Source organism: Mixophyes fleayi, chromosome 9, assembly GCF_038048845.1.
Source record: "Mixophyes fleayi isolate aMixFle1 chromosome 9, aMixFle1.hap1, whole genome shotgun sequence".
Taxonomy (NCBI): Eukaryota; Metazoa; Chordata; class Amphibia; order Anura; family Limnodynastidae; genus Mixophyes; species Mixophyes fleayi.
In genome coordinates, this window is record NC_134410.1 from 127,000,636 (window position 1) to 127,016,800 (window position 16,165).

General features: G+C 41.3%; 1 protein-coding gene across 3 annotated transcripts in view; it reads left to right on the forward strand.

The window, feature by feature from the left end:
- The first annotated feature begins 6,288 nt into the window (after positions 1-6,288).
- GSN (gelsolin) overlaps positions 6,289-16,165 on the forward strand; it is a 35,683-nt gene continuing 25,806 nt past the window's right edge. Inside the window, exon 1 of one of the 3 annotated variants that reach the window (XM_075185678.1) lies at positions 6,289-6,394. Coding sequence is in view for 2 of the 3 variants with exons in the window: in XM_075185675.1 (XP_075041776.1) it covers positions 10,973-11,014 (42 nt within the window). In the remaining variant the exon portion in view is untranslated. Of the gene's footprint in view, positions 6,395-10,792; positions 11,015-16,165 lie in introns of those variants that run through there. The other 2 variants (XM_075185675.1, XM_075185677.1) reach the window with 2 other exon arrangements.

The following is a 16,165-nucleotide window of genomic DNA, read 5'->3' on the forward strand; positions in this document are numbered from 1 at the left end:
AGGTGTCCTGTGGCAGATATCTCATAGATCTGGGGTACTAATCCTGCTGGTGCTACCTGGAATTATGATGCTGCAGACAGGAGTAAGACCTGCTGAGCACTGTCCTGGACCTGGAGACTGTGTTTGATGATCCAGACAGAAGAATAGCCGAGGTCAGGAACCTGAGAAGGGAGGATGGTCAAGTTCACAAGCCAAGGTCAAGGGGCGCGCAAAGAGCGGTTTCACGCAAGATACACTAACCAGCTGGCGTCGTGCTTCCTCTGCGTCACCACAACAACCACTATAAAGTGACAGAATCCGACAGGTTGCTATGGGTTACAGCACCTTCCGCAGCAGTTTTTTTCATACACACCCTCCAACTAATCTTGTACTTTTTTAGCATTTTATTAGGTGTTTATAGAGCTGCATTAATACTTAAATATAACGAGTCTTTAAATCTTTATAAGATTGTTGAGTAAGCTCTGAAAGTGCAGACGTGGAATGTTTATAAACTGGTTTCTGAAATTCATGTATAATTAAATTTATATTAAAGAATAAATAAAAACTCCCTTTTGAGAAACATAAAATATAGTTTTATAAATACCTTTTATGTTTGTTTTGCTGTTTCTTGGCAACCTATAAACTGCCTTTTTAAGGAAGTAAACAGTAAAGTTTCGATTTCTTTGTGGTTCCAGCAGTTCTATTTATAAATAGTTATTGCATTATAGGAGATATTCACCCAGGAGAAACTCCAACCCCCATCCGGATAAACCGCTGGCGTCCTACAAACAGTGTCCCTGAAGTCCAGGAGACACCTAGGTGCTTCAGAGCCTTAGTGTAACACCTGATTTGTACAAGATACATTTAGGGCGTTATTGACCGGGGTAGAAGCTGTAACTGTGCCCTGGCGGTGGGCGAGGGGAGGAGAGGAAGGACGTCCCTACCTAGAGACCTTGGACCTTGTTATACCTTGGTTCCCACCAATGAGTGTGTAATGTGCACACTTAAATTCGCAAACATCCTCCTAGTTCTAACATCTTTTTAAATCTTCATATTAACATGATATTCATGAACTATTTTGCTCCGATGAATTATCTGCTATTTTAGAAATGCTAAAAATGTATTATTTTATCGTCACCAATTAGTAATTTTACTGAATTAATGGATTAGAGCTTATTTATTTTAAGTCTTGGAGCACAGCCATGTAATAATGTAGAAAAGTTGCTAAAAACATACAGGGGTCTATGTATTCAAGTACGGTCAGCCATATGTAGGAAACAGCAGCTTTCTCCGTAAAATGGCAATCGCAAAATGTATGAAGGGTTTATGGCAAAGATTTCACCTGCTATTACCCACTTACCGTGTCTTAACGTACTCCCCATAGCTTAATATGGGGATTGCAAAGTTCTGCAATGCAGACATAAAGCTTTGCTTTTCAGAGCAAGTTAACGACATTTCCATACTCTTAATTTTAGACCATAGGGATCCCCTGACCTTAACTGACCCGGGCCCCCTAAAGCCTTGATCCAGCTCAGTGTGAACAGAACTCTTCTGTAAGATGACCACTTACATTTCAGCTGAGACTGTATTTGCATACTAACGCTACCAGTATTATTTACATAACCTGAATGTAAGAGGCAGAACGTGACATCGACAAGTGTTGATAATTCTGTAAGCGCAATGTTTTCAGGAGCAGCATATTTGTATGTTAATGTTGCTCTTTAATTTGAATTGAGAATATTTTCTTGGCAGCTGACAACTAAGTGGATTTATCGCTCTAACTTTATATCTTCCGTAGGATAAATATCAATGAGTCTCTTGCTGTTATCGGACTTTTATTTCCTAATTACTACCTATTCCTACTGCTTGGCTGTTATAAGTTGGTACACTTTTAGCTTTATATGTTTGTACACTTTTAGCTTTATAGAAGAACTTCATCGATAAACTGTTTAGGATTTATTAAGATTGTATTTTACTTATCAGGTATACAGTGGATTATGTTATAAATTAAAAGTTGTTATTTTAAGACAGTTTCATGGGTCAGTAAATTAATTAATTTAGTTGTTTCAGTTATGTAATTAGGCTTTAGATAGCTGCATCTACACAGCGCTGTTCTCTTTTCTTTATCTCTTATCTGGTCTCCTCCCCTCATCTAACACAACTGTAGGGGTCCTGTGGCAGATATCTCATAGATCTGGGGTACTCATCCTGCTGGTGCTACCTGCGATTATGATGCTGCAGACAGGAGTAGGACCTGCTGGAGACTGTGTCTGATGATTCAGACAGAAGAATAGCCGAGGTCAGGAACCTGAGAAGGGAGGATGGTCAAGTTCATAAGCCAAGTCAAGGGTTGGAGAGGGCACAATGGTCACGGTCAATAGCAGAGGTCACATGTTGGAGGGTGGTAACATAGACAAAGTTAAGCAACAGATTAACTATATGAAAGTGACTGATCCCAGCTAATGCTCAGTATTAATACTCTCCTCAGGAATTGAAGAACCCCAAATAATGCTCAGTACTAATACCTTGCTCAGGAATGGAGTACTCACAGCTAATGCTCAGTACTAATACCTTGCTCAGGAACGGAGTACTCACAGCTAGTGCTCAGTACTAATACCTTGCTCAGGAACGGACTACTCACAGCTAGTGCTCAGTACTAATACCTTGCTCAGGAACGGACTACTCACAGCTAGTGCTCAGTACTAATACCATGCTCAGGAACGGAGTACTCACAGCTAGTGCTCAGTACTAATACCTTGCTCAGGAACGGAGTACTCACAGCTAGTGCTCAGTACTAATACCATGCTCAGGAATGGAGTACTCACAGCTAGTGCTCAGTACTAATACCATGCTCAGGAATGGAGTACTCACAGCTAGTGCTCAGTACTAATACCATGCTCAGGAACGGAGTACTCACAGCTAGTGCTCAGTACTAATACCATGCTCAGGAATGGAGTACTCACAGCTAGTGCTCAGTACTAATACCTTGCTCAGGAACGGACTACTCACAGCTAGTGCTCAGTACTAATACCATGCTCAGGAACGGACTACTCACAGCTAGTGCTCAGTACTAATACCATGCTCAGGAACGGAGTACTCACAGCTAGTGCTCAGTACTAATACCTTGCTCAGGAACGGAGTACTCACAGCTAGTGCTCAGTACTAATACCATGCTCAGGAACGGAGTACTCACAGCTAGTGCTCAGTACTAATACCTTGCTCAGGAACGGAGTACTCACAGCTAGTGCTCAGTACTAATACCTTGCTCAGGAACGGAGTACTCACAGCTAGTGCTCAGTACTAATACCATGCTCAGGAATGGAGTACTCACAGCTAGTGCTCAGTACTAATACCATGCTCAGGAACGGAGTACTCACAGCTAGTGCTCAGTACTAATACCATGCTCAGGAACGGAGTACTCACAGCTAGTGCTCAGTACTAATACCTTGCTCAGGAACGGAGTACTCACAGCTAGTGCTCAGTACTAATACCTTGCTCAGGAACGGAGTACTCACAGCTAGTGCTCAGTACTAATACCATGCTCAGGAACGGAGTACTCACAGCTAGTGCTCAGTACTAATACCATGCTCAGGAACGGACTACTCACAGCTAGTGCTCAGTACTAATACCATGCTCAGGAACGGAGTACTCACAGCTAGTGCTCAGTACTAATACCATGCTCAGGAACGGAGTACTCACAGCTAGTGCTCAGTACTAATACCATGCTCAGGAATGGAGTACTCACAGCTAGTGCTCAGTACTAATACCATGCTCAGGAATGGAGTACTCACAGCTAGTGCTCAGTACTAATACCTTGCTCAGGAATGGAGTACTCACAGCTAGTGCTCAGTACTAATACCTTGCTCAGGAATGAAGCGCTTACAGCTAATGCTCAGTACTAATATACGTTGCTCAGGAATGGAGTACTCACAGCTAATGCTCAGTACTAATACCTTGCTCAGGAATGAAGCGCTTACAGCTAATGCTCAGTACTAATATACGTTGCTCAGGAACGGAGTACTCACAGCTAATGCTCAGTACTAATACCATGTTCAGGAATGGAGTACTCACAGCTAGTGCTCAGTACTAATACCATGTTCAGGAATGGAGTACTCACAGCTAGTGCTCAGTACTAATACCTTGCTCAGGAATGAAGCGCTTACAGCTAATGCTCAGTACTAATATACGTTGCTCAGGAACGGAGTACTCACAGCTAATGCTCAGTACTAATACCTTGCTCAGGAATGAAGCGCTTGCAGGTACAGGGTTCACACATCGCCTGGATTAGTTTGTAACTACATAGAGCCGCGGCCTCGTCCAGCCAGAGCAATATCAGTATGTGAAATGAAAGCAGCGAGGTTTGTATTGTTGGTACAGTGAGATGGTCCAGTAGAATAACAATTGGTAATTCCGAATTCCGGAATAGGACCCCACAGTTACGGTAATTGTGGAAAGGGGAGTTTGTGACTCACCCTTTCATGTAACGACTGCTGTGACATAAATTAGTTCACTGAAAGCGTCAATTTTGCCAGAGAGCAAATTGCTTCCACAGTGGCAGAAATAACAAATTTAATTATTGCATTGTAGCAATGTATGGAAACCCTCACTTTAATATTTGTCATGTGTTTTGCAGATTATATCATAATATGTCACAGTAGCAGCTCCAGTTTTGATCTTGATTTCATTTGAACTAGTTATTTCCAGAGAATTTACTGGGAAGAAACAAATGTTTAAAAATAAATACTACAAGGTAACTTCTGTATAATCCAAAGTTTATTGAGGGACTATTTGTCTTGTGTGATTCACACCCAAAGTAACAAACGTAATCAGAGATTGAGGAATCACTTCAACCTTTGTTCCTCATTTTCATTAAATATCTAACGTTGATCAGTCCTTGTTCCTAACAAACTGAACTATCTGAAGTCAATGATATCATTATACTATGCATGTTTATATTAGGTTATGATCAGTAGTAACAGTGATTTAAACATTTAATAATCTGAAAAATATCATTCCTAACCACTTTATTATTTAATACATAGAAGAAAAATAGAATTTATTGCATAAGTGCCCATTATAAAATACATAATGACTATTCACTAACAATCTAAGATTGCAAATGTGCAGAAATGTATAATAGACTGTCGTGGAAACGAGCTACCAAAGACATGTTAAATTGTTGAATGATCTGATGTACCTTTATGAAAAGCAAAGTACAGGTGAATTCACCAGAGAGCAATCTGACATAGAAACCTCATGCTAAATAAGAGATCTCCCCCACCTGCTTAATAAATATAGGGGCTTTTATAATGTTGCAAAATACATTTGACATGATCAGTAGATAATTAAACTATAGCATCCGGGAGAGCAATGTGAGTCGCGTCATGAGGCCCCTTCCCTGAGTTGGGCTTTCTTTATTTCCAGCTTTGAGTAATATCTCTATGTATTGTCTGTTCAGCTTAGACTAATAAAGCAGATATATAAATTTTGATCACTTCATTAATACAGTGCTTTGTGCTTGGTAACAATCCTGCTCTGTGTGATTCCTGGTCCAATGGATAAAAAGAGTAATTTTATAGCCTTAAATAAACCACTCCAAAAACATACTGGTAGGGTAATTGGCTGCAATCAAAAAAAAAAAAAATTGACCCTAGTCTCTCCCTCTCTGTCTGTCTGTCTCTGTGTGTGAGTGTGTGTCTATAGTAGGGAATTTAGACTGTAAGCTCCAATGGGGCAGGGACTGATGTGAATGAGTTCTCTGTACAGCGCTGCGGAATTAGTGGCGCTATATAAATAAATGATGATGATGATGATGATGATGTCTTCCTGAGCTTATTGCTGCTCAGGATACATTCATATCAGTCTCTCTGATCAGCTGCAAAATATAAACATGGGTATAACATAAACAAAAGTTGACGATGATAATAGGAATAGTAAACATATATTTATGATAATATAAATAGTAAATGTACTTTTATGATAACAGACTTTATATATTTATCATAGCATGGTGATCAGTTGCTACAATGTTTGTATTAATAGATATACACACATATACATTCATTTCGGGCACTGAAATCTAGTTGCAGTCTGGGTGATTTTATGTGCCAGGCTCTGGAGGGTGCTGCTGATGCAGATTTGCAGGTAGGAGGAGGTGAAGTACCATAATTAAGGTCTTTAAACTTCCCCGAGTCATTGTTCTGCTTTGATGTGAACTGTTTGTCCCATTGTCCGCAGCCAGCCCCTCCTTACAGTGTAGTACCTCCTGTCACCAGGGCGGGGCACTGCGCTACACTGGATGAATCACTAGGGTGGTGGCTGAGGGGGGGGGATTAACCTTCCTGCCTGTAGCCCAGATCTCAGTCCTTCTCTTGCATTCAGCTCAGAGTCGCAGTGAAGAGAAGAATCCCATCAGGTAAGTGCACCAGCCCCCTGCTGCCTTCACTTCTCCAGCTCATCTCCAGGACTGTCATTCTCTCCCTCTCTCAATGCACCGACTCTGAGCCTGGGAGGGGGTGGGGGCACATCCTAATTCCAGGCACATCTGCATCCAGGGAGGTGTCTGCAGGGGCAGATCTAGCAGCATCCTCCGCCGTCACTGCATGGACTGATGCATGCACAGGGGTGGGGTATAGGGCGCATGCAGACCCCCCCTGTTTGTGACACATGCGCCGATTCCTAATGGTTTATTATTTGCAATCTCCGACTTTAAGAAGCTTTTACGCTGCACAAAATCAACTTTCTCCCATGCACTGAAACTTGCTCCATATATAGGCATGAAAGTGGCTGCTGTGTGTGACGCTATAGGAGCTGATAAACTAAGCTTGTTACATGCATGTGTGTGTATATGTCACAACTACAGGAACAAGGGCAGGTTTGTGGCTTGAGGGCAAATTAATGTGGCAAGCTCACATACCTGGCCTGCTACCAGCAGGCACTATGTGTGATTGGAAATCCCCAGGGCCTCGGGACATTGATGTGACATGGCTGCTGCAGGAATGATTGACAGCTGTGTTTCACAAGCAGTTTTGCAGCAGACAGGGGTACAATCCGTGGCAGGGAGAGAGTACCACAGTCAGCCTGTCCCTGCTTCCAGGATCATCATGTCCAGTCTTGCATTGCACACTTGTATACATTGTAATGTGCCCCGAGGGACAACTTTAATGACAATAGATTGCACCACTCTAAAATTAGAAACTTGGTAATGAACGAAGCTTAAATGATTAAATAAGATTATAAAGCATCGCAGGTTAGGACCAGAATACACAGATTATCAGAACATTCAGTCTCTGAGATTCTGTTGTCACTCACTAAATGAAAAAAAAAAAAAAAAAAAAAAGTTTTCGTGGCTGTGTGTAACATATTATAGAGCTGCCTGTGACATATTATAGAGCTGCTTGTAAAATGTGGAACAGCTGCAGCAAGATTCCTAATAATTGCCCAACAGGTCCCCCTAGGAAGGGAGAGGGAGATTATTTCAATTAGGCTTTTGTGTCGGTGACTCATCTCATCCACGATGCTCCAGGATGTGGGACCGATACCAAATCCACTTACCCAAAGGATCATTTGTGCTTCAGAGAACGCAAGCTCCTAACACCACAACGGGGAACAACGTAGTTATCTAATACATGTGATGCTGCGAGAGATGATTAGTAAACTTTATCAGCAGGAAGTCTTGGTAAGGTCACCCTTAATAATGTTGCCACCATACTGCCCCCCACACCCCCTTACCATTGTGGAACAACAAGAACTCCATGATTAAATAGCCAGCGTGCTGAGACTTGTAGTTCCACGGCAGCTGGAGAGCTCTGTGATGCAGCCCAGGAAAGGGACAAGTAGTGAGATGCATTATTCACGCATCGGTAAAACATTATTGCTATCACGCTCGTGACGTCTGTACGATGCCACTTCTAATATTGCCTTTAATAGTAATCTGAGCAGCAGACACGTGTGGGCCTGTCACTAAGTCTTGTCTTTCAGGCCACGCTGCTGTGATATGTGGTCAGCATACTTTGTTTTCATTGCGTCACTTGCAGACATGGCTCCCATGCACCCAGCATCCAAACATTGCAACAGGCACAAACTAGAATCACTTTCAGGAAGGGGCTGACCCTTAACCCTTTAGTACAGTTTCCAAAATTAGCCACAAAAGCACCGAGCAGCACTCTAAAAAGCCGTTTACTGTACACACGTTAAGTTATAGAAGTTCCCGAGCAGTAGTAGAACGTATCAGAGGTTTGTATCACAGCCTTATGTCAGGTATTATACTTAGGCTGACTAGTTCTGTTCCAAGGTCCACCCTCCTACCACTTTATTACCACCCCTTTCATTCATTCAACTTTTTCTTCTGAAGTGTTGCCCGGTTAATCTACAGTTTTGGCTTAAATTAAACATGACAGCGAGGAGACGTCGACAATTGCCCCAACTTGTGCCGCAAACCAGCGTGTAAATGAGAATATTGACATCAACAGAAGTTGTGTAAAAGTTTCTTCAGTTGTAGTCAGTTTAATTTCCCCAGTGATCAAAGCTATAAAGTTATCTAGTGAATCAGCCCCTCGTGTCATTCCGGGTCCTCGGGCTGTCAGCTGGATGAGCAGGGCGGAGTAGAAGCAGCTGCTGGCATCAGACTATCTGACATCCGCCAACGTCTGTGCACAGAGCTCCTTGTATCTGTCATCAGCAGCTGTAACACTTTTAGAGGCTATACTCAGAACATATAATCAGACGTCATAACAGCTGATGTCTACACTCCGGCCACCTGAAACTGGGCACACGAAACAAACGCCACGTGTACACACACAGACGCGCACCGCCGTTACAACGATTGCATGCACGCAGAATGGATTCCAGCTAATCGCAGAGGAGTCGTGTACGTGACTCCCACATGTGTCTAAATGACAGGTCCGAGACTTTGCAGTAAGTGAGAAAATAAAAATATTGACATAATATTATAAGAATAATATTAAATGTCCTAATACCAAATATATTTCTACATTTTAAAAGCCCCTACTCTGCTCTGATAACAGTGAGTACAGGGGAAATCGAAAGATAAAACATAAATAAAAGATCAACTACAATAATAAAATATCAAACATGCATTCGCTGCCAATCTGGAATCTTACCCGCGTTGTGATATTCACTCGTGCCAAACCTCGAACCACCCAGAAACGCCCGCACACTTCCATGTAAGCCCCACCCCTTTCAAGGTCCAAAAATTTGGACAGTTTGGAGATATTCTTGATTATATGATGTAAAACAGGTTCATATGTCTAGTGCAGGTTACTTCAGCCACTGATAAACACAGAAACAAATATATCTCGGGGCAGAATGAGTCAGGTGATGTCCTGTTATCAGTTTTGTGCCTACTGCTCAGCAGGGCATGTTTTCTGGATTACCTCCCAGGAGCAGCAGTGGATTCATCATCAGATTGATACAATCTAATACTTTTACCCATTGCACGGAGGTGGAAATCTGTGAGGACGAGACTTTAGTAGTACGAACAGCGGCAGTTGGCGGGACAAAGTACACGCCTGTTGTATCCCTGTACTGGGGAGAACTAGACGGGGTCATTTCTGGTATTGAAAAAAGCCACATTGCAAAAATTAGGGAAGTAGGTTTTTTTTTTCTGATTTTGTTTAATGGACATGGAAAAAAAAATTCAATGTTACCTAAAGAAACGTTTCCTTTGGTAGAATCACCAAATTGAAAACTTTAAAAGTTTAAACTATAAAAAAAAAAAACCTTATAAATCATCCCTGCATCCAGGGTCTGCAATAGACCCTCCCCCCCTCCTGCATATCCATATCTATCAGTGTAAGTCAAACACAGTCTACAAGAGCTACCAACAGTTCATGTTTTCAGCATTTCTGTAATCCTGCACAGCTAACTTAATCTATTTTTCTGGCTCAGTAATTATCCCACCTGTTTCTGTAGACAGATATCCTGAAAACATGACCTGTTGCTAGCTTTTGAGGACTAGGTTTGAGCAGCTCTGGTGTCAGGTAACAACCTGTTAACAGCCAATACCCCAAAATATATTCACACAATCGTTTCATAATCAAAGGAAATGCGATATTTGATTACATTTCATTTTAGAATAGATTCAAATGTTTACTGTGATGATCGCTGGACCTATAGCTTAGTTTGATTAAGATCTGACAATAATAAACATAATATATACAGATTGGAGCATGTGTGGACTGATAGGTTGGTCTTGAAGCACTAATGAATGCTAATTAGTGATGCTTGCAACAGATGCACTAATGGGTAACACTAATTCACTTCTGTAGCTATATATCCCCCCCTCCTCACAAAGCATGTCTAACTGGTCCCTTCCTGTGTCTTCATAACAGATCTGTAAGTGACTTATATTTAGAATAATCCCTAGGATAATACTTGTCCATTTGCACAAACTGGTTGTTCCGGTTTATTACCAAAGAGAGACAAATGTTTTGTTATTTGATCTTTAATGTGTTTTATTCTTTCCTGTTTTATTTAAACCAAACACATCAAGCAGGCAGTGCTCTGTTCCACTGGCCTTTGTGTCCCACTTATTCTAGACAATTATTCGTTTCAGAAAGTGAAAGACTTGGATTTGACTCTAAAAAAAAAAAGCTAATTCTCCCATTGTTGCAAAACGTTTTATATCCCTATCAAAATAAAAATAGGACGCTTCTAGTTTCCTATGTTTACAAAATACATTTCCCTAAAAAAAGCAATTTTGAAAATCCACCTTTGACTTTTTATCTGCTGAATTGCGAGTCTGTTTTTTTGTTTTGTTTTTGTTGTGTTGCTGTATTGCTGTAGTAGGTCTGTCCCCCCTCCCAAGTGGTTTAGTGGCAGATGGATGATCACCAGCTAGCGGCAAGATTCAGTCACTGAAAACACTGCTTTACACAGACGCACACCTCCCGGAGAGATTTCTGACCGCCTGGCATGAATAACAGCTAAACCATAATAATTATTTGTTTTGTTTAAAAAAAAAATAAAAAAAATGGGGAACACCAATGCGGCAGGAGCATGCTGTGTACCACGGGTGTGTGCATTTTTAATTTATCTTACATTTGTGGAATAATGTTTATTGTGTTTAGAATCCAGTGTATTGTGTGTTCTATTTTTTTTTTTTTTTTTTTCACCAAACACCTGTATGCAAAGCTTGTGTGATGCATGATCACTTTGCCACTTGTATTAGGACCTAGACACACCAGCACTTATTTTATTTAGCAGTTTGTTTTATAACGCAGAGAACGTCACGGCTGACATTGAGGCCCTCACTGGTCGGAGAGGGTGATGTCAACGCACTGAAAAAATTAGGGGTTGTTGCCACGTTTAGAATGTCTGTCCTATACCTGCGGGCAGTTATTGTGTGTTGAGGATAGCGCTAAGAGACTCTTATTTGTATGAAGCTTGCAACGAACTAGTCTATGCTATGTCCCTTTTATTAATTTTTTTATTTCCTTTACTGCTTCTTTCAAAAGGAAAAAGAAACTGCTAAGCCCAAATGCTTGTGTGTCTAGGTCACTACACATATGATATCTACATTAAACTTAAACGTGCAGAATGATGTTTGATTTGTGGTAATAACATTAAATCCAGGTGTCTTGCGTTACTCCAGTGGGTCATGTTTTATGGGAACATAGAGGAAAAATTCCTGACCAGGTGCAAAAGAATCATGCACATGTGCTTTAAGGATAGCCTGAAAACATGGCCTGTTGGGGAAAACTCTGCATTAAAGGCATAGTATGACATGTTATGTTTAATTTGTAGGGATGGTTAAATTTATTGGGAGGTGACTCCTAAGTTGCTGATTTTTGCTAGAGATATATTGATGGGCTACAATACCTCTTGTGTGATTGCTGCATAGTTTATGAAGCCAACATTTTGGTTCTGAACTAATACTTTTCCTTTTACCATTTTGCTCCCTATAGAAGAGACTGCTGACTTATTTGTGCTCCACTAGGGGGAGTATCTGAGTATCAGGGTTATTAATGTAAGTAGTATTGAAGAATGGGTAGCATGTACTCCCTCTACTGGAGGGCAGGTGCAATGACAATGTCCAAATACATATTTGTATTATACATTAAAACATGTTTATTATAAGATCAATGGAACTGTCAAGTGCTGCACAGAAAACTTTCAGATCAATTAATTGCAGCCTGCACTAAGGTTTTTGTTTTTAAATAAATAAAATACTTTGCATGCTTAGTATTAATCTAAAATGGTAACAACATTTTTGTTCCTCTTTATGCTCTTTAAACATAGGTTTAAGATAAAAACTATTGTTTGGACTCCTGGAGCATCACTATTCATTATTCACATTAAGCTTCTCTAGTTATTTTCTTGCAATCAGGAGAGAGATGTTCTGGCCACATCCAAAGATTATTAAAAACATCTTTGGGTAACGTCCGTTAATTAATGGATGTCCGCATCTCCCAAGTCACATTGGTACCCGCTAACTTCTGTCTCAATCTCCACTATCGGCTAATCTCGCTCTTCCTGTCTCCGCTTCTTCCTCCAATTAGATTGTAAGCTCTCTGCCCTACCCTTTCTTTTCATGTTATGTTGTTTATCCTGCAACTCCCTGTTTTTACTGTCCAGTCCTTAAGAGCCTTAGAAATAACTAATAACAAGAAATAATATACTCGTTACTATGAGGGGACCCCCCAACAAACAATGTTTATGTTCCCTCAAGGGAAGTGTTTGTTACTCCCTCCTAACAGGATATCCCTGTTTAACATATGTGGGTGAGTCAGAATGAATCATCTTTGCTTATCCTAAAAATCTTTTGGTTGATGATTCATTTACACAGCTGTGAAATGTGGTCTGATAGGCACTCCTTTCCTTGGGTGCCACTAGCAGTCTGGGATTTAATATTAACCTTGTCTGAGGATATGATTTAATATATGTACATATAATATATCTGTACTCTAGGGGGCGCTAGATATCTTGCCATGAGTATGATCTGTTAAGTTGTCTGAGTTATGCACTGGCATCTAGGAGTACCACCGTTTTGTTTTTTTTTTTTTTTTTGTTTTTTTATTCAATTTGCAATTATTTTTATAGCCTTGGCTCTGAATGGTGCCTGACTGTCCCTGTAAAAAAAACAAAACAAAAAGCCTACCCATTGAAATTGAGGCATCTAAGTAAAGTTTATTTTACAACCCCTCTGTATTTGTGGCAAAATAGTTATAGGGGTGTACATTGGGATGTAAGATTCCACCACCTCATTACCTATTTCTATCCTCTGATGATAGCAGACTCCTTGTGCCAACAATGTCTGCCTTTTGTCAGTGTAGGCCAAACTCCAGGTCAAACAATGACTCCATCAAAGCCTCTGTTTATATCTATATTTGGGAGCTCCCTGGTGTGTACACAGGGTGTATACTGGCTGCGGGGAAAGACAGAAAACGTAATGATAGATATGTCCCACTCGGCCAATCGGATAATCTCCTATATTTCCTTTGAGGGTGAGTGGCTCAGTGGTTAGCACTTCTGCCTCACAGCACTGGGGTCATGAGTTCAATTCCTGACCATGGCCTTATCTGTGTGGAGTTTGTATGTTCTCCCTGTGTTTGCGTGGGTTTCCTCCAGGTGCTCCGGTTTCCTCCCATACTCCAAAAACATACTGGTAGGTTAATTGGCTGCTATCAAAATTGACCCTAGTCTGTGTGTGTGTTAGGGAATTTAGACTGTAAGCTCCGATGGGGCAGGGACTGATGAGTGAGTTCTCTGCGCTGTGGAATTAGTGGATATATATATATATATAATTTTGTTGCTGATATGATGACTCTATTCTGCAAGTGGTTGTGTTGCAGATGTCCCAACTAATTTAAATAAATAGAGGGGGTCAAATGCCACCTGAGAAACTGGCAGCACCCCAAATAAACAGCTGATGTTTTGCTGATCTCCAATAGAAAGCGTTTTTATAGAAGGCGTTAAACTCCACCACTGTGAATGCCACATGCATACAAGGTGACAGTACAGCGCATGTTGTACCCCAAACTTAGATTGGTTTGTCCTCTTAAACTAAAAATGTATCTGTACTGTGGGCTGTTTGTAAGGCTGTATGCCGGTGTCCCACTGGTATCATCCCCCTCCCCAATTAAGTGTCACCGCATGCGAGCCCATATAAGGGACTGGTGGGCAGGGGTCAGTGTTGGATGCCTCATCAAACTCTACTTTGTGTTCACTTAGCTAACGGGAATAACCAAAATATGCAGCCTCTGAAAATCCACCGCCGTTCACGCCCGTGGTTGCAGCGTTCCCTCTGCGTCCTGTCTGTGCGTCAGCTGGCGCTTAAACGCCAGTAACAGTGTTTTGTTTTAATACCAATGGATAATCGGCCTAATGCACAGCATCTTGTTTTTTCTAAAAAGAGGAAGAATTAAAAGAACCGTCTGGCAAATACGGAGAACAACTGTTCTGACACGAGCCGCTCAGACGAACGACTTCCTCTTTCAGTCGTCAGGATACTGATATAACTCTGCTAGTTAAAGTGCGGCGTTCTCCTTCACACAGTGGAGGCAGCCATTTTGAATTTTAAATGCATATTCATGACACTGCTCTCTGTTTGGGCATTGGGACCCCTGGACCTCTCTGAGGTGTGAGGCACGAGGCGGCTAGTTATCAATGAATTGTATGGCTGAGTATTAGTTTGCCTCCCAAAAACTGCTGTTGCATAAACGTTTCAGCGGCTCCGAGAATCCTAAGATTTACGGATTTATTTATTTATTTATTTTTTGTTGTCCTTTTTACAGAGTCTGGAACGGATATAACCGTCCATATGGTTGCGATAAATTGTTTACATTGTTGTGTGAAAATATTCCTGGGTTTTATTTCTCCGAGCAATGCTCGTTCGCCTGCAGCGAGTGATTCACCCCCAGACGTTCTGGCAGTCAGGAGATGTTTATAGCAAATGGATGAAGAATTCTTATTTTAAAGGGGAAATCATTCTACTATGGGAGAAATGTTATGTGTTATCTGAAGCTTTAGGAATCGGTGTTCCTTCTATCGCTCGCTCATCAGGTCACTAAAACTGGTGTCTAAAGCCAAGTATACAGCAGAGATATATCTGAGTATTTTGCTGGATTCCAAGGGGTAAATGCATCAATCTGCGTGTTCTGCAAGTCGCTGATATTTGACGCCTTTGCAAGGCTGACTTAAAACATCGTCTAAACATTTTGGGTGCCCAAAGTGGGGGACAAGCACAGAAGAGATTTAACAAGTTTTACAGGATCTATCTCCCAACATCCTCTTTCTCCATGTTTGAAATAAACTAATTACACTATAGTTACCTACTAGCATCACATGGACCCAATCATCATCACCATTTATTTATATAGCGCCACTGATTCCGCAGCGCTGTACAAAGAACTCACTCACACCCGTCCCTGCCACATTGGAGCTTATAGTCTAAATTCCCTAACACACACACACACACACACACACACACACGGGTCAATTTTGATAGCAGCCAATTAACCTACCAGTATGTTTTTGGAGTGTGGGAGGAAACCGGAGCACCTGGTGTAAATCCACGCAAACACGGGGAGAACATACAAACTCCACACAGATAAGGCCATGGTCAGGAATTGAACTCATGACCCCAGTGCTGTGAGGCAGAAGTGCTAACCACTGAGCCACCGTGCTGCCCAATCAGGCCACCATTTATATAAGCACTTCTCCCTGTCGGTCAGCTGGCGCCATCCAGTATCATGTTATTAAATACTAGGACCACATTTATCGTATTAGATTGATGTAGGAGAAGCCTCTCTCTGGTAATACGAGTGTTAGTGGTTTTCTTGCTGAGATATCTGGCTCCTGTCTGTTCCTATGACGGACACTCTGAGCCCTGCAGCCACTCTGATCGCTAAATATAGAAATGGAAAATGTGTCATTGCGTAACTTCCCGGGAGGAGTGTGTGGATCTAGCAGACGGAGATCTGATTTCCATGCTGAGTCGGCTGCCTGTGTATGTTGGAAACGACTTATTATATAAAGCTATATAATATCTTCTGTAAAGAACAAGGACGAGAGATGCTTAGTTATTGCTATCGTGCAAATATTTCCATTATATGGCCACTGGGTGGCGCTGTTGTAATAACTACTTTCAACTCAACAGCACAAATGATCTGACAGCTCTAATCTGTTGAATATTTGTAGATAAATGTATTTATTATAAACTTGC